The 19,679-nt window shown below is 37.9% G+C and overlaps 2 protein-coding genes across 3 annotated transcripts; both read left to right on the top strand.

Annotated features, from left to right (window-relative positions):
* Positions 1–2,026: 2,026 nt before the first annotated feature.
* Positions 2,027–5,814, top strand: LOC113356676 (interferon-related developmental regulator 1-like). The gene is made up of 13 exons (XM_026599883.1): positions 2,027–2,343; positions 2,616–2,787; positions 2,932–3,012; positions 3,260–3,342; positions 3,419–3,537; positions 3,625–3,738; positions 3,888–3,997; positions 4,090–4,390; positions 4,614–4,691; positions 4,797–4,847; positions 4,963–5,055; positions 5,183–5,260; positions 5,412–5,814. Exons 1-13 carry the CDS (start codon positions 2,334–2,336, stop codon positions 5,460–5,462), a joined length of 1,341 nt encoding a protein of 446 aa, XP_026455668.1. The 5' UTR covers positions 2,027–2,333; the 3' UTR covers positions 5,463–5,814.
* A 3,257-nt stretch (positions 5,815–9,071) lies between these two features.
* Positions 9,072–12,443, top strand: LOC113356675. Of its 2 annotated transcripts, none has more exons than XM_026599882.1 (2): positions 9,072–9,914; positions 10,276–12,443. In XM_026599882.1, exons 1-2 carry the CDS (start codon positions 9,350–9,352, stop codon positions 10,320–10,322), a joined length of 612 nt encoding a protein of 203 aa, XP_026455667.1. In that variant the 5' UTR covers positions 9,072–9,349; the 3' UTR covers positions 10,323–12,443. The 2 variants fall into 2 exon arrangements, with proteins under 2 accessions (XP_026455667.1, XP_026455666.1); XM_026599881.1 differs by having other exon boundaries at positions 9,087–9,914.
* The last annotated feature ends 7,236 nt before the right edge of the window (positions 12,444–19,679 follow it).

Below are 19,679 nucleotides of genomic sequence, written 5' to 3'. Positions count from 1 at the left end.
CCAGAGCGAGTGATGCACAATTATTATGCAACAACCAGAACTAGTGATGCGCAATCATTCATTGTACAACAGCCAGAACGAGTGACGCGCAATCATTGTACAACAGCCAGAATGAGTGACGCGCAATCATTGTGCAATAGCCAGAACGAGTGTTGCACAATCATTGTGGAATACACCAGAACGAGTGTTGCACAATCATTGTGCAACAGGCAGAACGAGTGATGCGCAATCATTGTGCATTACAGAACAAAACTCATCAATCATTGCCAGTTACTCAGGAATACATGACAACGACCATGAATAGTGAAGCAGGCATGTCAATCCGCTCCCCTTTTCTAAGTTGTAAATATTGCAAGTAAACATATATAGAGAGGGGTAGTTGGTTGAAGGTGCATATGCGGACCATGCACCAAGTAAGCTTCATAGCTTAGCCAGAAGAGTATAAATGATGCCTAAGTCTCATTTATATCTTTGTAGCCTTGCCAATGGGGCATATGATGCGAAGGCATCATTATCCCACACCGCGAAATCAATAATGCATAATCTTTGTGCATTTTGACGGAGTGACCTATACGAGCTAGGAAATTACCATTATTGCTAGGCTACAGCCTTGCAATCGAGTATGGCTTAAGTTGTTGTCCCTTCGAGGATGCACTACGATATGTGCTTGATCTCTTGAGAGTAAGGAAGGGTACGTAGGCATCCACAATGAGTTGCAGCATTACCGTCCAACACCTTGTCGCTCATATCATCTAAATGCGAGATGATTCCAGCATTTTGGCCTCTCATATCATCTGGCTCGGTATCGCGATGCAAGAGATGATTGTGGCCACACTTGATGAGGCTAGTTTGCATGCCATGCACTGGATGCTCATACCGGTTATCAAGATACACGAAGTTGGCATACGCACCAATTGTGAAATGGGAATGATCCCGAAAGTAAGCTACATCGACATGCAAGTTAGCGAAGCTTGCATAAGCTTAAGGAAAGTACAACATGATCCTGATTGATGCACCCTTGGCACGAGCAAGACAAGTGCATGCTCTCAGCAGTGCCTAAGCTAAGTGAAGAAGTGGTAGGCCTGTAATGGCCTATGCGTAAGCCCAAGGCATGCCTTATGCCTGGACAAGACTCGACAGTATGACGGCTACTCAGCTAGATAGGAAATTCGGCGATGAATTTCCTACGTTGAAGCAAAACTTATTACCCATTGCAGAACAAAGGTAAGTTGGAACTGTGTGGAAGCTAAATTAGTTGCATCATGCTCCACGAGCATGCCTGCATGGACAAATGAACGTGCATTTAACTAACTTTAGGGCCCGGATCGTAGTATCATCATGATACATCGGGGGAGTTATGGCCTGGAGTGGGCACCTAAAAGTTCAAGAATTATTTGGAACCCTTCAAATATAATCCTAGCTACGGCGTTCAAGAATTATTTGGAACCTTAAAATATGTTTCTTCTTCTTTTTACCTCGAAAATATGTTATTTTGGGCTTTGTGGTCATCAAAAAATCATCCCAGACGATGAGTACCATACATATCTTAGCAGCATTTGTGTGAAATCCAAAGGGAATAATAGTTCACCACAGCTCCAGAAATAGCCCAAGAGAGGACCTAGCACATTCACGTGTCATCTCACTCATCCCATATTCATGTCCTACTTGGCATTTCCTTGTCCTGAAAAAGTTTACAGTTGAACTAGGTTTTGTGCTTTCCAAGCGAAAAAGAATCTGACGTATATCCAGTTCAGGTCGGCAGTTTGAGCACACAAGTTACTTAAGGTCGTCAAATTCTTAAGCGTACCTTAACCGTTCATCTCATCTTATTATGAACCCTTAACGTGTCGATAACAGTAAAGAACTAATCAAACAATATGGACGGTGGATGTGCTTTGTTGTCCTTCACCTTGAAACTTTCGTATGACACACGTGTTTTTATGACATCATTATTATTAAATTGTTTCTACTTTAGGACCTGAAAAATTGCTAACTGGTTGTTCATTTCTTTGACCTATATTTTGTGGGAGGAGTCAAAAAAAAAAAAAAAAAAGAAAAAAAAAAAAAAATCGCCCTAAATTTTATCCTATTTATCAAGATTTTTTTTGGGAATACTGGAAGATTCCGAGTCAGTTCTTCTGTTTCATTTAAAAAGGTTGGATTTTTTCATGGCTAGATTGATTTCATATTCAAGATTTCAAATTTCCAGGAAGATTAATTCTAGAAAATTTCGCGAAGACAAAAACAGCAGCAGCACAAGTAGCAGTAATTATCAACTGCAGATTCATCAGTCTTATTCCTTCTAATAGTAATTGTTATTCAATAATAAAGTCATGGGTAAACGTAAGTTTTTCATTTTGATTGTTTAATATTTATTTCGTCTCATTTTCATTTTTTGCAATAATTTGATTGATTTTTTTGCTGCTCCACTTATAATTTCATGGTTCAGTTTATGCCAGAATGTTTATAATCTATTTATTAGTCATATTGTTGAATTTTTGAAATGAAAAATTCAAGCTTTTTAGGAAAAACATAGTTGTACACAATTTGGTCTTTGATTGTTCTTTAAATTTGGTCAATTTCGATTAGATTTTGAGCCATTCATATGTGTGCAGGTAGTAAAAAAAGTAAAACTGCAACTCTATACGATAGTGATGATGATGATAGTCAAAGCTCATCGTCCACGGCCATGTCCGAGCTGACAATAGCTCAAGGCCCATATACTGAAGAAACCGATGGTGCTAATGACAATCTTGATGCTTGTCTTGATGCTCTATACGAGAAGAGGTATTTGACTGTGTCTGTAATCTATCTTACCTGAAGTGCAAATGTTTACAACATGTATTTCTACTAAGGAATTAGAAATATATAAGAATGACTCAATGAGTGAAAATGGCTAATCATGACCATGGTATAAAATGTTGAATGTAGGGGAACCACTAGAGAGAATGCACTGTCTACAATCGTCGACAGTTTTAGAATGAAGTTGCAGCATCAATTTGTGGCAAACAAGTAAGTGTTGATGTTTAAACAATTTCTCTTCAGATAGTATGTGGTGCTGATGATAACCGCTCTTTCAGCATTCATTCAGCTTCTTGATATTAATGTTATTGTCTACTCGAGTAAATCATTTCATTAGTCTCTGTTAACCTTTGCAGAACCTCAAATGGCTCTTGTCATGTACCCCTGATTAGTACTTACTAGTATTTCAGCGGATCAGTTTATTGTCCTTACGTGGTTTTTTTGTTTTTCCTTCCAGGTGTATCACTTTGCTCCATCAGTGTCTCAATTCTTTCAAAAAAGGATCTACGAAAGAGATACATTTAGCGTCTCTTGCCATTGGTTAGTGACAAGACTCTGGGTCGCGAATTTGTTGTTGATTTCTCCAAAAAAATGTCTAATATTTATATCTTTCTAGGATTGCTATCTGTAACTGCTGGTTGTGAGGATGGAAAAGCACAGGAAATACTCGAGGAATCTTTTGCTCCTCTTTCCTCAGCTCTTAAATCTGGAACAGATTCACTTAAAATATCATCTGTATGTGTAAAATTGGTTGTTACTGAATATCCCAGTTTTGTTATTTTATTGCTTTGGTTTTTCATCCTTGATATATGTTTGTTGCAGATTCTGGACTGTTTGGCTATATTAACTTTTATAGGTGGGGTTAATGAAGAGGAGACAGAGAGGTCAATGCAAATTATGTGGCAATTTATTAAACCAAAATTGGGACCAAATAATGTAAGTGAGCCTGATTTCTATTCTAAGATTGAAATTCTTTTATGTGGTTTCAACTTTAATCCATGAATCAGCAGATAGTTTTAGTTCTTTTGCGTTCCTCTTTAGTCTGTTATAAGGAAGTTTATAGTAGTTTCTTTCTTGTGCCTCAGGTTGTTGCAAGTAAGCCTACACCAGCTATATTGACAGCCGCTATATCTGCTTGGGCTTTTCTACTCTCAACAATGAACGAATTCAAACTTAACTCTAAAGATTGGCAAGAGTGAGGGGTTTCTTTTCTCTACAACTTTTGTGTTTTCATGTTGGTCCAATGATTTTGGGTAGTGAATTTACACCAATTGGAAACACTTGCAGGTCAATTTCTCACTTCTCAACTTTACTGGAAAAGGATGATAGAGCACTTCGCATGGCAGCTGGAGAAGCAGTAGCCCTTATCTTTGAGATTGGACAGCTAGTGAAGTTTCGCAATGATGAGACTAACTCTGGTGATGAGATCAATAAACCCACAGAAGGGTATATACAAATACAAGGACTGAGGGGGAAAATAACTAATCAAGTGAGGGATCTTTCAACAGAAGCAGGTGGTAAAGGCTCAGCAAAGAAAGATCTGAATAGCCAAAGGAACTTGTTCCGTGATGTGTTGGAGTTCCTTGAGGTATTTTCTGATTCCCCCCCCCCCCCCCAATAAGTCGCTGAATATCGAAAATTAATAGAAAGCAATCTTGTGATTTCCATTAATAAGAGACATTACAAATGATCTATACGACTAGATGATAAAAACAAGTAGAAGAAAGATGTTTGAAAGATATTCCTACTTTTATTTCGTCTATAAATTTGGTCTGGCTGATTATGCTGACAAAAAAAAAATCTGTAAACAGGATGGATACCCTCCAGAAACATCGTTCAAAGTTGGTGGGGATACACTAAGCGTTTCCTCATGGTCGAAAGTGATACAGGTACGTATTTGTCTCTTCTATGCATTACTCCTTTATGTCAGAAATTAGTAACTTCATTAAATTACGTATTTGACTGAGTTTTTAATTCCTGTTATCCGGAAACAGTTAAACTTTTGTAGGCGGTTTCTGGCTGGTGGATTTGCTAAGCATATGCAGGTTGGAGTCTTTTTTCCCTAAGATCGTTGTTCTTCACGGTGTCTTGATTAGTCATGTGGCTTTTTATATCTGTGGGGTGTGGATGCATGAAATTGTGTCTGATTTGATGGAACAGGACAATGAGGTGCTTCATGCTGTGTTTGGATTTACACCAAAAGGAAAAAATCAATCTGGAAGCAATCAAGAGCCGCTGACAGAAGATCAAAAGGTTTGTTCAAATATCCTCGATTTTTGTATATCTTAGGGGCGGAGGTCCTTTTTATTCTTGACTACCTGCTGTACTGATTCTATTATCATTCATCTAACTCCTCTGGAATTTATTTCCCGGTTCACAGAAATTGATGAAAATTCAGAACTCTGTCGTGAGTAAAGCAAGAACTCAGTTTCTGAACAAACAACGCGTTTTATCTCAGGTAATCCTCGTAATTTTTTGATTGCTCGCTCGCATTCCAGCAGTGAATAAATTATCTTATCAGCAAAAGGATTCTTTATGTGGATTAAAAACAGTTAATGTGGGGATCTATGAATAATGTTTTCTTTCTGTATTGTATTGCCTTCCTCTAGGGGAAAAAAGGGGGACACTTCTCTGTTGGTCCCATGGATGAAGAAGCCTAGAAGCCATTTTTGAATTGAAGATTATACATTGGGTTTGTGAGAAGACTTTGGTGATTTCCCCTACCTTTCTTTAGACGGGAGTTGTGATCCCGATCTGGAATGGTGGGGCGTAGTGATTTTGCTTAGTATTTTGATATTTCATGTAAGATGTCGGAGTATGGCAACAAGATGAATCGGCAGTACATTGTCAAGTTATTTGTTGTGTGTATGATGTATTTGGGGTAGCCTGTTTTTGGAGTATTCCTTCTAAATTGATGATGTAATAATTCCATTTCAGGTCAAAATTATTTATGACGTTGTTTGTTCTGTTCAGATCCAAGTTATCAAAGGTCGAATATGCCGTTTGAGTTCACTTGTTCTGTTTTGTGAATAGCTTGATCGAAATAACCGCATTTAAATTCTGTCTACGATGGAAGACATGCCAATGGCCAAACCCCAATTGACCAAGTAATGGCTGTTTTATTTAGCCAAAATACGTCAGAAGCCAATAGTTTGGTACCTAAGTTGGGAAAATTTTGTCAGAGTGGAGGATAGGCCCGGCTCAAAAACCTGACAAGTAGTTGGCTTGGATGGAGAAGCCGCTGATTAAGTATTACGGATTTACGAGCCCGTTTGGTAACTTGAAGCAAGAGGCAGTTCTTAGAAGGAATTTTTACAGCTTCTCCAATGGCATGTGCGTGGAGATAAATGTCAAAATCCATTTAGGATATACATGCATTTTTTCTAAAATCATCCTCCAAACTCTGATGTCTTAAACTAATGTATAGATGATATTGGGTAGACATTGTCAAAATGAATATCTAGTTTTGGACATTTTCCTTGACAACTTTTACTTAATTGAATTCACTTTAATATATTAACTAACCATTTTTAGCCCTAATAAAATCTTAATTATGAAAACTAAAATTTATACCAATTAAAAGACGAGGTTACTTTGACTATGTAGCTGCAAATGGCAGAAGTGGTGGCCTAGCCATTCTTTGGAAAGATAACATCGATCTCCAGGTGGTGTCCAAGTGTCTTAAAATTTGATCCACTGTATCGTTAAACCCAAGCTCTATAATCCTAAGTGGGATCTTCTCTGCGTCTACGTAGAGACAGATTCTGGAGCCATATGAATAACTACATCACTGTCATTGATGGTGCTTGGTGCATGATTGGAGACCTGAATGCTCTAATGCACCAATACGAGAACACATGGAGGCTCAGCAACTACAGATATAAGTTGTAATGAATTTAGACGACTGGTCAGGGAGAGGGATATCATTGATCTTGGTTACGCTGGTCTAGTGTTTACCTGGTCCAACAATTCTACCCAAGACGTACCTATATTCGAAAGGTTAGACAGGACAGTGTGTAACATAGAATGGAAAATTCTTTTTCCGGAGGCATCAGTTCTTCACCTTCCAAGACTAGAAAGTGATCATGCTCCAATTTTTCTCAACACTTACAGAAAACCTCAAAAAAGAAAACCAAACTATAAGTTTGAGTTTTACTGGACAGACCACCCACAATTCAAGGAAGTGATTCAGCAATTGGGATAACGCCACATGAGACACAATGAACAGACTGCAAACTCTAGGGAAGGGGCTTTTGAAATGGAGCAGGAAATCTTTTGGCGACACAAAAAGGGAGATAGAATGTGAGAAGCAAAAGTTGATTGACCTTCAAGCATCGGCACACCTTATTGATACTAGAGAAGATGAGAAGATAATATGCAACAAGATAGCTGAATTGGAAAAAAGGGATAGAATGTTTTGGCAACAGCGCAACAAATCAAAGTGGATCCCTTCAACAGACAAGAACACTCAGGTATTTCATGTCTCACTTCTTCACCGGAGGAGTAAAAATAAAAATTTTGAATTAAAAAACTCTAATGGTGATTGGATATCGGATCAAAACCAAATAAGAGATACTCTTGTGAGCCATTTCCAGGACATGTTCACTAAAAACGCTAATGCGGAACCTACTTCAATGTTATTTGATAATGCTAACAAATTGAGCCAAGATGATGACAAGTATATTTCTTCCATTCCAAGTGCTGAAGAGATATTCAATGTTGTAAAAAAGATGGGGTCTCTAAAGTCGCCAGGGCCAGACGGTTACCCAGCTCTTTTTTATAAGAAATGTTGGGAAGTAGTAGGGCAATAGGTAGTACATTTAATTCAAGATTGCTTTAGATACTCTACCATACCACCAGGCCTTAATCACACCTATCTTGCATTTATTCCTAAGAAAGAACATGCATAATGTGCGATAGATTACAGGCCTATAGCTCTTTGTAATGTCCTTTACAAAGTTGTCACTAAGTTAATCACCAATAGACTAAGTCCATTTCTTGATAGTCGAATAAGAAAAAGCCAGTCTGCTATTGTTCAGAGGAGGCAGATCATTGACAACATTATAGTTGAAAAATAAATATTTCATTCGATGCATCATTCAAATACATCCACAGGTTCCTTTGCCCTCAATCTAGACATGAACAAATCCTACAATATAGTTGACTGGGATTTTCTCAGTCAAGCACTCATCTATGTAGGAATTACGGACAGAGCCCATGCTCTTATCATGAGTTATGTCAGATCAACATCCTACTCGATACTAATCAGCGGACAGCGGAAGGTTTATTCATGGGAGAAATAGGAATAAGGCAAGGATGCCCATTATCCCCTTACCTATTCATTATATGTGCTCACTCTTGGTCAGGTATTATTAAAAAAATGGAAGATGATGGTGTTTACAGTGGCTACAAGATAAACAGATGGGCACCTAGTGTGTCACATATTATGTTCGCAGATGATATTTTGCTATTTGGAAATACAGACACTAGAACCATTAATTCCGTCACAACAATCCTGCAGCAGTACTACAGAATCTCGGGGCAACTAGTTAACTATGCCAAGTCGTCCATACATTTCAGCAAGAGTGTTCCAGACTCTTATGGAGATGATATAATTCAAGACTTGGGAGTCAAATAGATGGAGAAGGAAGAGAAATACTTGGGAGTCAAAATACTTCAGCAAGGACACAGAATTACCAACTTCAGCTTCCTGATTGATAAATTTGAAGAGAAGCTCACAGGGTGGAGACGAAACATGTTGTCACATTCAGGTAGATTGGTCTTAATTCAATCTGTACTTGCCTTAATTCCAGTTTACTATATGGCCACCTCAATCATCCCAAAAAAAATTCTCAACAAGCTCACTCGCATCATTCGTGACTTCTGATGGGAGCACAACTGCGATAAGAGAAAGATGCATTTTCTGAAATGGGTTTGGTTTAACTTACCGAAGAAAAAAGGTAGATTGGGTATTCGTTCACTATCTGATCTCAATCAAGCCTTAGTGGCAAAATTAGCTTGGAGATTTCTTCATGATCGAGAATCTCTTTGGTCCCAGTTACTGAAAGCAAAATACATTAGAAACACCTCGTTCTGGGATGCTAAAAAGCCAAAAATATGTTCTACTACATGGCCTGCGATGATGGACAGTAGAAGCAACCTTAAGCAAGGATGTCTATGGCTAGTTGGAAATGGCCAGAACATAAATATCTGTCATGTACCCGGTAAGGGAAGTGCCCATATCCTATATGTGCCTGTCTTTAGTAATAATGGTAGTATTTAGTGTATGAATGAGTGTCTTTATCAATGTAAGGAATGGTTAAATGAGAACCGTCTGGGTTAATGAGGGTCGTTGGATGTTGGGGTAGTAAGAGGAGTTATATGTATGCTCTAGTGTCTGTTTTGAGGGGTTATCCAATTTAATAAAAATATAATTTGTTTCCCTCTGTTAAGGCTGATTCTCTGAATCAGATCTCTTCTTCTTCTCTAAGCTTGATTCTCACGAATCAAGAGAGGTTTATCCTCAATTCTATCACCCAATCTTGTCATGTATCACCAGGTACATGACAATTGGTATCAAGAGCCGTTTCGATCCATGGGGGATTCGATGGCAAGGTTCGAGGAAATCACATCAAAATTGGAAGAATTGAATACGAAATTGGTAGAAGTGCAGAAGCAACGTGATGATTTAGCATCAACGATGCTTACCAAAGAAGTTTTTTATTCAACAATGGAGAAATATTTTGGTAAGAAAAACTGCAGTCATGAAGATCCAGTAGGAGCTTCAAAGATTACTTCGAAGTCATCGGATGAAGAAGATCCTACTAAATCAATTGGAATCGAAGACCTAATTCCTACTTCTGTTGCTCAACCCTGTGATTCTGAAGACTTCAGTGTTGTTACATCGGAAGAAGCAAAATCAATTCCTAATTCTGTTCAGCTCGATTCTTCTTCTCAAGTCCTCAATAGGGTTGAATCTCAGAAAGTTAACTCAATTTCCGCTGGCGCTGTTAAAGAAAATGACGGTTCCTTCGATTGTGTGAATTGTCCATTTAGTGAAACTGCAAAAACAGATGTTAAGGACTCCACATTGATAAATCAAACCACAATTGGTGAGTGTTTTAACATTATTCTCAATTCTTCTCGTGTCATATTCGATCGTGGAAAAGAGTTTAAACATATGACATGGACTTCTCGTTTTGTTATGTGTGATTCTTTGTTTTGGTATGTTTTGGATAAATTCTTTGACGAAGATGTTCAGGAGTCGAATTTTGAACTTGGGTACTGGTCATATTCATGCTTTAGAGATCGAATTGCTTCTATGTTAGATAATGGTAGAGTTGCTCGTACTGCTTGGCAGATATTTGTTAAAATTCTTCAAAGGGATATTTTGTGTTTGAAGAGCGAAAATGTTGTTAGCCACCAATTGTGTAGTAAGAAATCTTTTTACTCTTGTTTCAACTTTCCTGGCAGAGTATTTGATTGTGGAAAATACAAGGATGGTTCATTTGATAGTCTGAATTCTCTATTTAATGAAGCTACAAAGGCCATTGCGAATGCTTTCATCAAGATAAGTCAGGTTAAAATTATTGAGGTTAGTGGTGAGGAACTTAAAATCTTAAAGGAGTGTGTCATCATTATTCACAACAAATTACTTGGTAAGGAATGTTTTACCCTTATTTTTATCTATGTTCGAATTCTATTTGATCGTGGCAAGGAAAATGAAACAAATGAGGGGTGTTATTTTTATGATATATATATAATTCTAAATTCTGCCTTACTTCTTGTTCGGTTGTTCGTAAGGAGTTGTTATTCATGGATGCTTACTGTGATGAATTAGTTTATGAGCTAATTCCGAAGCTTGGATACTGCTTAGATTTGCTAATTGAGTATTCAACTGTGTTTTTGCTTGTTCAAAATGGTGATAATCTGTTTGCTAATTACAATGGAAAGTGTGTTATTGCACTTACTTTCAAACTGGGATACCCGTTAAAGCTGCTACGGAAGAGCTCGATTACATTCATTCTGGTTACAGGGGTTGAGACTGGTGTTGTTTGTAAGTGGTTAGATAAAAGACTACAACAGGGGACAGTTCTATGGTCCAGATTGATACTTCATGTGACAGGTAATAAAGAAGCTGGTACTGTAAGGGAATTCTTTGATCGACTATCTCTTAGCAGTAGATTCAGTTTCAGTGGTTCTCCAATCTTGCAATTGGGAGGTGGTTCACAAAAATCTTTGATGGCCTGTGTTGCTGCAAAGAAATATGGTGGGGATCAAATTATGCTTGCTTAATCTCGGGTTGTGCAGTATAGAAAGTGGCATTGTTTTTACTTTGTTTTTCACCGGGATACCAGAAGAACTTGGCTCTAAAGTTTGTGGTAGTAATGAATATTGTTCTGGCTGGGAAGAATTTCTTATAGAGAGGGTGAAAATCAAAAAGATGCTTGTAGCGGTTAATGGTGGTGTATGTTTTTATGGATACTTGAGGTGGAAATTCAGATTATTTCTACATGGGTTATGGAGTGTGCGAAGTGTTACAGTGAAAGTTCACTTCTCAGTTGTCAGTTTTTACGAAAAATGGACTTCTTATTCTAAGAGCCTTGGGGTTGTTACAGTTTACATAGCAGTTGTGTGGAACAGTGATGATGATAATACTCATGCACATGGTTTCCCTAATACTTCTGTAGTTCTAACTTGTGAATGGTTGAGAGTGGGTACAGGTGCACATGTAAGTGAGAATTTCGCCAGAATCGAGTTGTTGTCTTTGTGTTATGCTCGCCTTATATCCTGGTGGTGCTGTCGACTTTGGTCGCGGGTATATCCACCACCAAGGGGCTATATCCAATTGGAGTTTTTACCAGGGGTAAGGAAACTTGAATCAAATGTGGGTACTAATCTCCATTATGTACTGATGAGCATTCACAATCAGATTAGAGTCGTTCACAGGTCTGCACCAACATTACCTCTTTCTGAAGTTGCGAATTCTATATTTCTCGTAGTACTCAACTATGTACTGAAGGTCCAAACGGAATTTTTCAAGCACCTTTAGGTTTACTCTAAGGTTATGGCCATGAGTGTTATTCCTTGTCAAATTTGTGAAGCTACAAAGCTGAGGGGACAACTACAACATTTCCTGGCATACAAGGTCAAGACGGTCGCTGCAAGTGGTGCTTCTATTGGCGCCTACTCAGCAGGAAGTTATGAAAATAAAGGGCCGGTTTACCTCGAGAAAATGAACACTCAAGCATCAACTCTACTGGTTCACCTCGAGGGAGTAATTTTGAACTTTGAGACTCGCAGGTCAACAAAGAGGGCAGTGGGCAGCTGGACCTGCTATACAGGTGTTTATGGCTTCACATGGGTTTTAAGTGGCATGGTAGATTCTGGTCTTCTGATGCCCAACTCTTTGATTTTCGAAGTGGTTAATTTAACTTCATCCTTGAGGACAAGGATGGTTTCAAGGAGAGTGGAATGTCATGTACCCGGGATGGTAGGGGAGCGCCCATATCCTATATGTGTCTGTCTTTAGTAATAATGATAGTATTTAGTGTATGAATGAGTGTCTTTATCAATGTAAGGAATGGTTAGATGAGAACCATCTGGGTTAATGAGGGTCGTTGGATGCTGGGTAGTAAGAGGAGTTATATGTATGCTCTAGTGTCTGTTTTGAGGGATTATCCAATTTAATGAAAATATAATTTGTTTCCCTCTGTTAAGGCTGATTCTCATAATCAGATCTCTTCTTCTTCTCTAGGCTTGATTCTCACGAATCAAGAGAGGTTTATCCTCAATTCTATCACCCAATCTTGTCATGTATCACCATGTACATGACAATATCTTCTCGGACCCTTGGCTATGATAGCCACATTTTTGTGTCTAATTTGATCTCAATGCTATTGTTGGTACTCGATTTTGTACTAATTTTGGTGTTTTATGTGTTTGTAGGCATTTCCAAAAAATGTTTATTTCTCGAAAATGCCTACAAACACATAAAAAACTTTTATTTCAATTGTGGGAGCGTTTGAATTTCAGATGTGTCGGTTATTAAGTTTTGAGACTAAACCTAATTACTTTAGGATATTAGGGTCGACACATTTTCTTAAGAATGACCATTATTGTGATCAACTATGTGAGTCAAATCTGATTGACTTAGAGGATCCCCAATTATTCAGGTTGTTGTTATGTGCTTCTAAGTTCTTAGTTGAGTTTTTCCAGACTCTAATACCTGAACCGGATCTTATCTTTGAGGAAATCCAACCGATGAAAACCTTTTACTTAGACCCTTTTATAGAGCCTGAACCTGAACCACAACTAGATGTAGTTGTCTTAAGCAAGGGTATATTCGGTATCTTCTTGGTTTGTTGCAGTTTCCTCTTCTTGTGGGTAACACTTTTTGATCCAGATGACCCACAATTATTCCGGATGCTGCTATATGATTCTTCGTGGTGACTAATCCTTTCTTAGTCTGGCTGAAGACTTTAAACTTAGCACTTCTTGGGAGGTAACCCAATATTCATGCGACACGGTAATATCTTTCCTTATATCTTTTGCTTCAATTGGTAACAGTTTCTCCTTGTTCATGCTTTTAATTTTATCTTTAGAACATTGAGGACAATGTTAGATTTAAGTTTGGGGGTTTGGGAGAAACTTTTTGTTGCATTAAATAAACTCCAGAGCCTAGAAATTTATGTTTATTAAGGATGGCACTAACCAATCTAAGTGGATGAAGCATCTTGGTTATAGGAGTTGAGAAACCAATCTGATTAGATGGAAACATCTAAAGAGTCTACTCATAAAAGCACAGAGCTCAGGTGTTAGAAAAAAAAAAAAACATGGTAGTTTCGCCATATCCTCGTGATGGAAACATCGAAAGAATCCTGATCAGTTTTTTTTTTACCATTGCTAGGGTAAAATAGAGTGACTGAGATCAAAAAAAAGAAAAAAAAAAAATTGAGACCAGACCACCAGACCAACCGGAATAAATACAATAAAGTCGACCACTGGTACCCTTGTATATGCCAGCTGAGTTGACCCAGAGTTAGGATTATCGACCACTGGTTCCCTTGTATATGCCGGTGTGTTGATATTAGTCCAGACCAGTATCTCAGTCCATTAGGATAGGTTCACCTTAGTTAACATCATCTACGTTTTTCTCTACATCCATCTTCTTAATCTATCCATGTGATTGGTTGACTCCGGTTTATGATGTCCAGAAACTATCTGAGTAGAGCTCTGTCACTTTATATGAATTTTAGTATGCTTGAGTGCAAACTCGTGTACATCAATTGGAATTTCGCATCATGGTACTTCCTCCTGTAGTCAATAAGTATGACAACCAAGGAGATTCTTTAGTGCCTTCCAAGGTTCAGCGTAGATAGTTAGGATCTGGAGTAAAGGTTTTGTGGGTACACCTCTGGTAAACCCTCCCGAGATTAACTCGGTCACTAGGGCCACCTAGTGAGTTATGATTTTATTTTCAAGATTAGTTTTGCTCGAGGACTAGCAAATAATAAGTTTGGGGGTATTCGATAGACACATTTTTGTGTCTAATTTGATCTCAATACTATATATTGTTGGCACTCGATTTTGTACTAATTTTGGTGTTTTATGTGTTTGTAGGCATTTTCGGGAAATAAACATTTTTGGAAAATTCGGCTCGAAAAGTTGATTTTGGCACTCGGAGGACACGTGTTATTCGGACTCCCAATTCTGGATTAAGGGGTATCCAAATTACTAAGGGGTACCCACCTGCTAACCACACCCCATCGCTGGTTAAGGGGAAACCATTTTCTTCCTCGTGAAGAACAGTTTTGGCGGGAAAATTTATTTGAAAACCCGAAGTTTTGCAGAGAAGATTTTGACGAGTTTAAAGGAGATTAAATAGCTGGAATTGGCACAGAATATCCGATTTTGACTAAACAGGAATGGTAATGCTGTTAGAATTGAAAAACTTGGGTCAGTTTACGTGGAATGAAAGAGAACATGGAACGGATAGTTGGTTGAGACATTCACGGAGTTTCATGGGATTTTCTCGGACTGGCTTGTGTAGTCAGTGTGAGTGAATCTTTTAGCAATGAGTTTTCATGTATTTGGAGGATGGTTGAATACTACAGAGACGTGATGAGCTAAAACAGGGAAGAAATATTCTCGACTTCACTCTGTTGAAGTTATTTTGTGCAATTTAAGGAAGTAATATTCCCTGGATTTTATTCTAATAATTGAGAGAGATTTTGACAACCCAGAGATGCGTGGAACAGTTAAAGAGAGAAAGAAATCTCTGTGATTTGGCAGAGCGAGTAAAGACGAGATATATTGCATTTAATCGAGTGGTTGAGGGTGTTGGTGATGTATAAATAGGTTGTTGGTGTCACAGGAGAGGAAATGGAGAGTTTGAGGCCGGTTTTATAGGTTAGAGACAGAAAACATTCATCTTGGGTTTCGGCGGCGAGACGAACTGTCGTGAAGGTTGAGGTGCAGAGCGACGGGAGGAGAAGAAGGGATCAAAGGGTTGTGTGACACGACCATATTGGTTTAATCTTTCCTCTCTTATTATTATTTTTTATGGGTTTTAAGAAACCCAAAATAATGTCTTGCTAGATCTTTAATAACTAGGGTTTTTATAGATTGAAACCACTTGGGGTACTAGGATGTTTTGATTTGATTATATAGCAATAGACCAATATGATTTGAATAATTTAATTCTTGAATATTTTTTATTGATTTGATGATTGAAAATTAGTTGTTGCTTCACCGGTTTTAAAAACCTATGTGCTTAATGAATTAGTTTTACAAATATGTGTGTCTTATTATTTGATGATCCATGTTTCGTTAAAAACTTTGATGGGTTATTCTTAGAAAAGTTATACAGAATTTGTGAACCTATATTAGTTTCGTATAACTTTCTCGATGATGCAGTTTGATGGTTCATGCTTGGATTTAGTCTTTTGATGTGCCATGCTTAGGGTATACCAGTGATATTTGCGACTCTAATACAAATAATAGGTGATGTCAATAGAACGAACAATAAACACATATTCATAATTATGTTTCATTTCAGTATTTGCAAGGAAACAGTGGTGGATACCAATAAAACCCTGGTTACCGATTCTTCCATCGGATTCATTCTAGTTGTTTAGTTTATTTTCTTTGTTTTTATAATTCCGAAAATCCAAAAACATCATTGATGTTATTTAATTGAGAATATTGATTATTGGTATTTCCACCGCTCCCTGTGGGTTCGACCCGTACTTGCCTCTGTCTACTAGTTAGATACCGTGTGATTGCGGTTTATTATTTCTATCAGGCTACTGTCAATCCCTGGAAGCACTCCTTTTCGGAAAGAATAAAGAAGCTTAGAAATCATCAAAGTTAACCAATTAATCAGCAACTCAACAAGGAAGTGGGATGTAAGTCTTGTTCACCAGAATGTAGATCCTCTCACGGCTAGCCAGATTCTACAAACTCCAATCAACCATGTAGCTAATGATACTTTAATCTGGAAATTCACGGTTAACGGCGAATTCACTTCTCAATCTTTTCAAAAAGTGTTGTAAGAACAAAGAGGTGAACCTTCCACCATTGGAGAAAATCAATATCCGTGGAAAAAATTCTGGACAGTCAAAAGAGTGGCCCCCAAAATTAAAATGTTCATCTGGAGATCAATTCACAACGGTATTGGAGTGGATGAAAAGTTGGCAGATTTGTTGAAGGTGTCTCAATGAACTGCAATTTCTGCTCAAACGCAGTTGAATCTGTAAAACATATGTTGTTCTAATGCAATTTCTCCAAAGGTTTGGTTTGCATCTCCGTTAGGATTACGATCAACATCGGACCCTGCAGAGATTAATTGAAATTTGATGCGAAACAATGATAATGAATATTGTCTGGCAATGGGGATGGCAATTTTCTGGGCTATATGGAAAACACAGAATGCCAAAGCCTTTGAAAACAAAAGCATGAGTATCCAAGGTACCCTAGCTATCGCTATGCATTGGTTCAATTTGTTAGAGCATTGCTCGATCGAACTCGCATGCGTTGCTATGTCAACCATGTTTATCAAGTTTAGTTGTCAAAACTATATGTCTTGATTTCTAGACTACTTATGGCTAAGTCTCGGACTAGGACAGTTAAGTGTAGTTGATCTCCAGACTCCACGACGATCATCTTACGAAGACGAAGATCTACTCAAGGAACCAGTGGAACTTCATCCGACTAAAAGGTATGTGGAGACTTGAACTTATCTATCACTCAAAAATATACCTCTCTATCTCCTATTCTTGAGACAAAGTCGTATAAGTATGATAGTTTTCATACATACACATTTGCTATTTCGAGTCGAGTTTACTCGCCTATCTTTTTCTCGAAATATGTGTTGTTAAGCTTTCGCTTTAACCACTTTTCATCTTAACCCATGACGAAAGTCATGATGACTTTTCAATCTTGAAAATAGCTTTGATGATGATAGTTGTGAATAACGACTGTTATAACATTATAGAAGAATGTTTCAATGATTGAAATGTAGAGTTGAGATTACGTAACTAACTATGGATATAAACATATATAGTGTGTTCGCACATTAGTGTACAAATCCATGTGGCGGAAACCAAGTGTGTGCATACGGTATTGGTGAAGGAGACAGGTTGGGTACGCATACCAGCGGAAGTTTTCGAACCGAAAATATATGTTGAGTTTGTAAGTTTGCAAACTGTTAAACCAGTCACCTTAGGTACGCGTACCTGTACGCGCACCCACGAAAGTTTTCGACCGAAAATTTCTGTTGAGTTTCTAAACTCAAATCCGGTAGCTATGGTACACGTACCCGTACGCGTACCCAAGCTGGTTATATTTCTCAAATCGGAAGTTCATGAACTTTAACAATAAATCAATAAGGAATGCAATCTTTGCAAACCGTGGCTATATTGTTAATGAATTGATTCAAGTGAATCAAACCGATTTTGTTTCAATTGTGTCTATTCATAAAGACCTAAGTAATCGAACAACTCTTCAACTAGTTCTTTTGAAGTCATTTGAACTAGTTGTGAAGAAGATGAATACGATTAATATGAAAGTGCTCATATGGCTAACCATTGGTTAACTATTTGTGAACCAACTAAGTGTACACGTTTAGGTACGGTTATTCAAACCTAAATTAAATACATTTCATTTGTGTGTGACAAGCTAAGTTTTGATCTAACGGTTAAAAGATATTAACTTGGTTAAATCAGGTTTTTCATCTAAAGGTGAATATTGAATGCTTTGTTACCAAGGTAACTTAGATTGCAAACCCTGATATGAAAACTATATAAAGGAGACATCTAGAAACTGGAAAAACTAATCCTCACACCTCTTGTGTGATACTAGTTGGTTTTGCTAGAGTCGGTTCTCCTTTAACCTTAGGTTTCTTCTCGAGACCCTGTAAGTTAACGACTGAAAGACTTCATTGGGATTGTGAAGCCAGACGAAACTACTTCTCTTGTAGTTGAGCGATCTGATCTTGCCATTTTCTATCGTAGGAGTTCAATTGAATAATTGACTTGAGATTATATCTCCGATAGGGCAAGATAAAAAGAAATCATAAACATCTTCGTGTCATCGTTTGTGATTCCGCAATATCTAGATTCTCTACCATACGATTTAGATTATTATGAGGTGATTGATAATTCTAGGCTGTTCTTCGGGAATATAAGTCCGGGTTATCGATTGGTTCCTGTTCACCTTGATTTTATCAAAAGACGGAACACAAATCTTAGGTTTATCTGTGGGAGACAGATTTATCTATTATCATAGACTTTTCTGTGTGATATAGATTTGTTTATTAAAGTCTTAGACTTTGGGTCGTAGCAACTCTTGGTTGTGGGTGAGATCAGCTAAGGGAATCAAGTGCGTAGCATCCTGCTGGGATCAGAGACGTAAGGAGCGCAACTGTACCTTGAATCAATGTGAGATTGATTAGGGTTCAACTACAGTCCAAACCGAAGTTAGTTTGTAGTAGACTAGTGTATGTAGCGTCTTAATACAGTGTGGCGTTCAATCTGGACTAGGTCCCGGGGTTTTTCTGCATTTACGGTTTCCTCGTTAACAAAATTTCTGGTGTCTGTGTTATTTCTATTCCACATTATATTTTGTTATATAATTGAAATATCACAGGTTGTGCGTTAAGATCAATCAATTAGAATATCCAACCTTTGGTTGTTGATTTAAATTGATTGACACTTGGATATTGGTCTTTGGTACCATCCAAGTTTATCTCTCTAGTATTTGATAAAGACTCACAGATTTCCATTTGCTTGAGGAAAGATCAAATCGAGAGATTGAGATATTAACTCTTTGATATACTTTTATCTAGATTGAGTCTGACTGTCTAGTTGATTCTCTCGAAAGTATATTGGAGTCAGTCCATACAGATTGCTAATCGAAATATTGGATGAGGTTGTTTGACCCCCGCTTTTTCACAATTTATACTATAACTTCTCGGCTGAGGGGGAGATTGAAGCAGACAGGACAACCAATTCTGCACTGTTAAACAATGTTACTGTAACTTGGGAACCACCACTTGATCCATTTATCAAGGTTAACGTTGACGCTGCCTGGAAAGATGACTTATATGCCAGTGCTGCTGTGGCATGAGATAATAATGGTGTGTGTTATGGAGAAGGTACTAGAGTTGGCTCATCAGATTCAGTCGTCTTTGCAGAAGCATACGGCTTTCTTTTAGCAGTTGAACTTGCCAAATGGTTAAACCTGCAGGCCATCACTATAGAAGGTGGTAGTCAAGTTGTTGTAAACAACCTCATTGTTACTGCGAGATCAATCCCTTGGAGAATCTGGAAAATAAAGGATGACATGCTAAACTTAATGACTTCTTTCGACAACAT

The sequence above is a fragment of the Papaver somniferum genome, chromosome 3 (genome assembly GCF_003573695.1).
Source record: "Papaver somniferum cultivar HN1 chromosome 3, ASM357369v1, whole genome shotgun sequence".
In the NCBI taxonomy this organism is placed as follows: domain Eukaryota; kingdom Viridiplantae; phylum Streptophyta; class Magnoliopsida; order Ranunculales; family Papaveraceae; genus Papaver; species Papaver somniferum.
The sequence above is the reverse complement of the archived record's forward strand: the minus strand, read 5'-3'. Positions and strand labels throughout refer to the sequence as shown.

Excerpts from the sequence above, each read along its gene's own strand:
- LOC113356676 (XM_026599883.1), top strand. Across the intron at positions 2,788-2,931 it reads GATGCTCTATACGAGAAGAG|GGGAACCACTAGAGAGAATG; the intron begins GTATTTGACTGT and ends TGTTGAATGTAG. Across the intron at positions 4,391-4,613 it reads ATGTGTTGGAGTTCCTTGAG|GATGGATACCCTCCAGAAAC; the intron begins GTATTTTCTGAT and ends ATCTGTAAACAG.
- LOC113356675 (XM_026599881.1), top strand. The coding sequence starts at position 11,069 with ATGGTGGGGATCAAATTATGCTTGCTTAATCTCGGGTTGTGCAGTATA.